Source organism: Neomonachus schauinslandi, chromosome 3, assembly GCF_002201575.2.
Source record: "Neomonachus schauinslandi chromosome 3, ASM220157v2, whole genome shotgun sequence".
In the NCBI taxonomy this organism is placed as follows: Eukaryota; Metazoa; Chordata; class Mammalia; order Carnivora; family Phocidae; genus Neomonachus; species Neomonachus schauinslandi.
Window position 1 is genome coordinate 75,630,797 of NC_058405.1, and position 5,430 is coordinate 75,636,226.

Consider the following 5,430-nt stretch of genomic DNA (forward strand, 5'->3'; position numbering starts at 1 on the left):
ATGATACCCATCCCAAATTCCTGGCCACGGGTTTCCATGGGGGGGGGGGGGGGGGGGCAAGGACTGTCATGTAAATGAGACTCACACTGGCCTGTCCTGATAGGCCAGCTCTCTGCCAAATAAGTGGTCCAGGGGTGCCTGGGTGGCTCAGTCGTTGCACGTCTGCCTTCGGCTCAGGTCATGATCCCAGGGTCCTGGGATCGAGCCCTGCATTGGGCTTCCTGCTCGGCGGGATGTCTGCTTCTCCCTCTCCCACTCCCCCTGCTTGTGTTCCCTCTCTTGCTGTGTCTCTGTCAAATAAATAAAAATCTTAAAAAAAAAAAAAAAGAATAAGCAGTCCACCTTCTCCCAACGTCAGGCTCAGGTATGGAGAAGGGGAGACTTTTCACAGGCTACTTCATTTTTTCCTGATTCCCGTCAAAAACTCTTTCAGACTGACACAGTTAGGTAGTAACCCACCAATCAGAGCAATTGTATGTGTGTGTAAAAGAACTAAAAAAGATTTTTGACTGCCTTCAAAAGCTTGTGAAGAAATAACAAATGCATTTCTCTTTATAGTTCTTCATAACCTCTTCCCTCCCCAAGGCAATGAGGACCTTGATTCATCATGGCAAGTGGTCAGTTAGACCTGGCAAAAGCCTCTCTGGTCTCAGTTTTACACCCTGTCCTGGGGACATGTGTGCCGATAGTGGGAGAGACCTGGTCAGATTCAAATGCTGAGAATGGGGGTGCCTGGGTGGCTCAGTTGGTTGAGTGTCCAACTCTTGGTTTCCGCTCAGGTCATGGTCTCTGGGTCATGGTCTCAGGTCGTGGGATCAAGCCCCGAGTTGGACTGCAAGCTCAGCAGGGAGTCTGCTCAAGATTCTGTTCCCTTTCCCTTCCGCCCCTCTTCCCACTCATATGCTGTCTGTCTCTCTCTCTCTAAAATAAATAAATAAATAAATCTTAAAAAAAAATGCTGAGAATGAAAACCTCTCCTGAATCCAAACTCCTTATTTTTTAAATTTTATAAAACAATGTTCTTGATAAAAATCAACAGAGAACGGCAAGTATACAGCTAACAACCCCCAGGCCTAAATTCAAACCAACTGTGTTCCATGCTATAGGACCTGCCTTGGCCAAATGTTATTAGTAAAACTCCGACTTCAACCCAGAGAGAATGGAGTTTCTGGGTATAATGCAAGTAGCTCATAAAAAATGAAGCTGGAGATGATTAGGGAAAAGATGGATATTCACATATATGTAAATATCACATATTGCTAAATAATATTTATGAATAAAATAAATGATATGTTAATATTACATCTTTATCACATATTATTAAGTATTAAACATATATAAATTATATATATACATATGTACGTGCTTCTTCAAATTTCTTCTTTTATTGTTAATAAGCCTTCAGTTAGGATCAGGAAATTAGGTGTCAAGGTTACAATATTAGCAGTCACCTTCGAAGTCAGATTACAGAAAAGATCCCCAGATTGGGCTGTTCCCTGGGACAAGGTTTCCATTTTCCCCAGATTATGTGGGTCAGAGCAGCTGCAGAGACTCCTGGGCACTCAGCATCCTGCCAGGCTTTTCCATGTCCCATAGGGGAAAGGGGCCGCAGGAAGCCCTGGGGGGATAGTGAAGGGGGTAGAGGGTGGCAGCAGTGGGGGGCAGGAGTAAAGCCCATGTCCTGCATAATGGAAAAGAAGAAGAAGGCAGACCCTGGAGGCCTGTGGAGATTCTCAAACTGTGTCCTCCCTCCTCCACTCATCCATTGTGACAAAATGCAGGCTAGGCAGTGGCTTCTGTGACCTGAGCCCCAGGAGCTGGGACCTGGGATAAAAGCCAGGGTTGTCCCTAAGGACCAGTCAACTCCCACCTTACAGAACTGTTGCACTTTCCTTGCAGAGAGTTGCTAATTGGTATTCTACTGATGGCTGGTGTTTTTGCAGCAAGAATCAGAACCGCATTAGTAAGGATTCAACATCCACCCGGAGACTGTGCTCAGCGGTGGACAAGACACAGATGTAAACAGGCACAGTCCATGCCTGCTGGGCTTGGTGCCCAAATGATAAGGACAGACATGAAAGGCTCGCGAAAGACATAAAGACTCATGAAGTCCAGATAGGCGCTCAGAGGAATAACCATCGTGTACTGGGTTGAATTTCTTTGTCCATTTTGGGGGTATCTTGTGATCCACGATTGGGCTTCTGGAAAGAGCCTATCTAGAGGAGGAATCCGAAGGTGGGTAAGATTGGATGGAATCTGAATTCCATACAGACGACTCTAATTTCTGCAATCGACTCGAGGCTCTGTTGCCTGCTCTTGCCACACACACACACACACACACACACACACACACACAAACTATGCAGCACAAAGCCAAGTCGGATCCGAAGTGGGTTAGGGTATTATATAAGCCCTTGGCGGGAGGGGAGATGGTGTTTCCTGTGTGTTTCTTTGGCTGCAGCGGCGGCGGTGGCTGCGGTAGCAGCGAGAGTGGCTCAGGTTGATTTAGAATACGGATGACAGTGGCCTGGCGCGAGCCCACGGCTGACGAAAGCTGCTTAGCCCGCTCGGTTTCCATGGAGACAAGCAGGAGCAGCGGCGGCGGCGGCGGCGGCGGCCGCGAGGCTGTCAGCGAGCGCGGCGGCGGCGGCGGCGGCGATCTCGCGTCCGCGGGGGTCTGCAGGAGGAAGGAGGAGGCCGGGGCCCGGACCCTCGCGGCAGACATGGACTTGCATTGTGATTGTGCTGCCGAAACGCCGGCCGCCGAGCAGCCGTCGGGGAAGATTAATAAAGCTGCTTTCAAATTATTCAAGAAGAGGAAATCGGGTGGCACCATGCCCAGCATTTTTGGGGTCAAAAACAAAGGGGATGGGAAAGGCTCGGGTCCGACGGGCATGGTGAGGAGCCGGACCCACGACGGCTTAGCGGAGGTGGTGGTGCTGGAGAGCAGCAAGAAGGAGGAGCCGCGCGGCGGGGGCGACAGCGGGGGCGGCGGCGGCGGGGGTGGCCGCAGCGGGGGGCGGCCGAACCCGGGTCCCCCCAGGGCGGCCGGGACCGGCGTGGGCTCCCTGGCCAACAGCTCGGTGGCGAAGTCGCACAGCTTCTTCTCCCTGCTGAAGAAGAACGGGCGATCGGAGAACGGCAAGGGCGAGCCGGCGGACGCGAGCAAGGCTGGCGGCAAACAAAAGAGAGGGCTGAAGGGGCTCTTCAGCAGCATGCGCTGGCACAAGAAGGACAAGCGGGCCAAGGCGGAGGCGAAGGGCGAGCGCGCGGGGGCCCCGGGCGGCCTCATCCTGCCGGGCTCGCTCACCGCCAGCCTGGAGTGCGTCAAGGAGGAAACGCCCGGACCCGCCGGCGAGCCGGAGAAGCCCTGCAGGGACGCGCCGCGAGACCCAGCAGGTGAGCTCGGAGGGGGAGAGCCGGGGCCGGCCTCCGCCGATAGCGCCCACGTGCCGGACCGCCGAGAGGCCCACAGCCCCGGGGTCCCTAAGGCCGAAAGCGCCCGGGGAGAGGACGCCGCGGGGCATCCGCGCGCCGAGAAGCCCCGGGCACCCCCCGAGCTGGGCGCTGGGGAGGTCCAGACGGCCGAGGATGCCTCCAGGACAGGTGACGTTCCGGTAAAGACCGTGCCCCTTGTCGACTCGGAATGCGGCAGCGGCCGAGCGGCGGCCGTCCCTGACCCTTCCTCTGTTGATCCACCCTCAGACCCATCGGCCGATCGTATTTGTTTGATGTTTTCTGACGTGACTTCACTGAAAAGCTTTGACTCTCTTACAGGCTGTGGAGATATTATTGCAGACCAAGAGGACGAGGCAGGTCCCAGCTGTGACAAGCATGCCCCCGGGCCAGGCAAACCAGTTCTCTCTAAAAAGAACCCCGGCGTGGTGGCCTACCAAGGAGGAGGGGAGGAGATGGCGAGCCCGGAGGAGCTGGACGACACCTATCTCCAGGAATTCTGGGACATGCTCTCCCAGACTGAGGACCAAGGACCAGGGCCCCAAGAGGGAGCGGCCAAGGCGGCGGCAGCCCTGGAAACCAAGGTGGTGGCCGAGACGTCCAAAGACGCCAGGTGTGCGGAAGGGGCCAAGGACGTGTCCTTGGGCAAGCACAAGAGGCTCAACCGGATTCCCATCGAGCTCCATCCCAAGGAGGAGCCTAAACAGCCCGAGAAGGAGCAGCAGGAAGGCATCCCCAATAGTGACGAGGGCTACTGGGATTCCACCACTCCGGGCCCGGAGGAAGACAGCGCGGGCAGCTGCAAAAAGGCGGGCATCCCCCGGGATAGCTACAGCGGAGACGCGCTCTACGATCTCTACGCAGATCCGGATGGAAGCCCGGCCGTCGTTGCCGCCAACGAGGAGACATCCTGCTTGTCCCGGTTAAAGCCTGTGTCTCCAGTCACCATCACCTGTCCACTGCGAACACCAGGCAGTTTGCTGAAGGACTCTAAAATCCCTATCAGCATCAAGCACCTCGCGAACCTTCCATCCAGCCATCCCGTAGTGCACCAGCAACCAGTCAGGAGTGAGATGCCCAGAACAAAAATCCCAGTTTCCAAAGTGCTGGTCCGCAGGGTCAGCAACCGGGGTTTGGCTGGGACCACCCTCCGGGCAGCGGCGTGCCATGACAGTGCCAAAAAGTTGTGAGGTCTCCGAAGCCAAGGTGGACGGACCCCATGTCAAGGAATACAACTTTCCCTGGAAACCACTCAAAAAGTTTTGCTTCTCCTAAAGAAAGGCTTTTAGGACCATCCCAGCTCCAGAGCCTAGACCGAGGAGGTCTCTGTGCCGCCAGCAGGGGCAGGATACACCAGAGAGGGGGTGCTACACATGGGATTCTCCTCTCCAGATAAGTTCCCTGAGAATTATTTTCAAGCACTTTTAGTTTTTTAACTTTAAAAAAAAAAATCACTTTTTTCTTTTTTCCTTTTTTCCTTTGATGCACTGAACACTTGGAAGTCACCTTTACTTGCCTTTGCAGAAAACAGGACTTAACCAAACCTATGTAAGCATCATGCCATGATATTTGGCGGGGCCAGGGCCCAGAGAGGGCCTGGAGGAACGACTGCCAACACCAGAGGAGCCCTTCCTCTTCCATGACACTTTCCTTCCTTCCTTCCTTCCTTCTTTCCTTCTTTTCCTTTTTCTTTCCAGGAAAAAAAGAGAGAGAGAGAGAAAGAAAAGAAAAAAGACCTTTTGCTGTATCACTGTGTGGGAAACACCTGCAAAGCTGAAAGAGCCAGGTATTTACCTGATGAGCAGAGGGGATCACTGATTGGCCAAAAACTTGCCTACTTTCAGTTGCTGGGTATGCAAATAGGTCAATATCTACCACTAGGACAATAAAGGAGCATTTTGGTTTGGTTGGTTTAGATCCTCTGTTTGGGGAGAAATAAGAAGCTCAGCAGAGAAGGTTTTTTCTTTTTCTTTT

The 5,430-nt window shown here is 53.6% G+C and overlaps 1 protein-coding gene across 2 annotated transcripts; it reads left to right on the forward strand.

Moving 5' to 3' along the window:
* The first annotated feature begins 2,576 nt into the window (after nucleotides 1–2,576).
* On the forward strand, nucleotides 2,577–4,900 carry AMER2 (APC membrane recruitment protein 2). Of its 2 annotated transcripts, XM_021678236.1 has the most exons (2): nucleotides 2,577–3,399; nucleotides 3,778–4,646. In XM_021678236.1, exons 1-2 carry the CDS (start codon nucleotides 2,577–2,579, stop codon nucleotides 4,644–4,646), a joined length of 1,692 nt encoding a protein of 563 aa, XP_021533911.1. The 2 variants fall into 2 exon arrangements, with proteins under 2 accessions (XP_021533911.1, XP_021533910.1); XM_021678235.1 differs by having other exon boundaries at nucleotides 2,577–4,900.
* The last annotated feature ends 530 nt before the right edge of the window (nucleotides 4,901–5,430 follow it).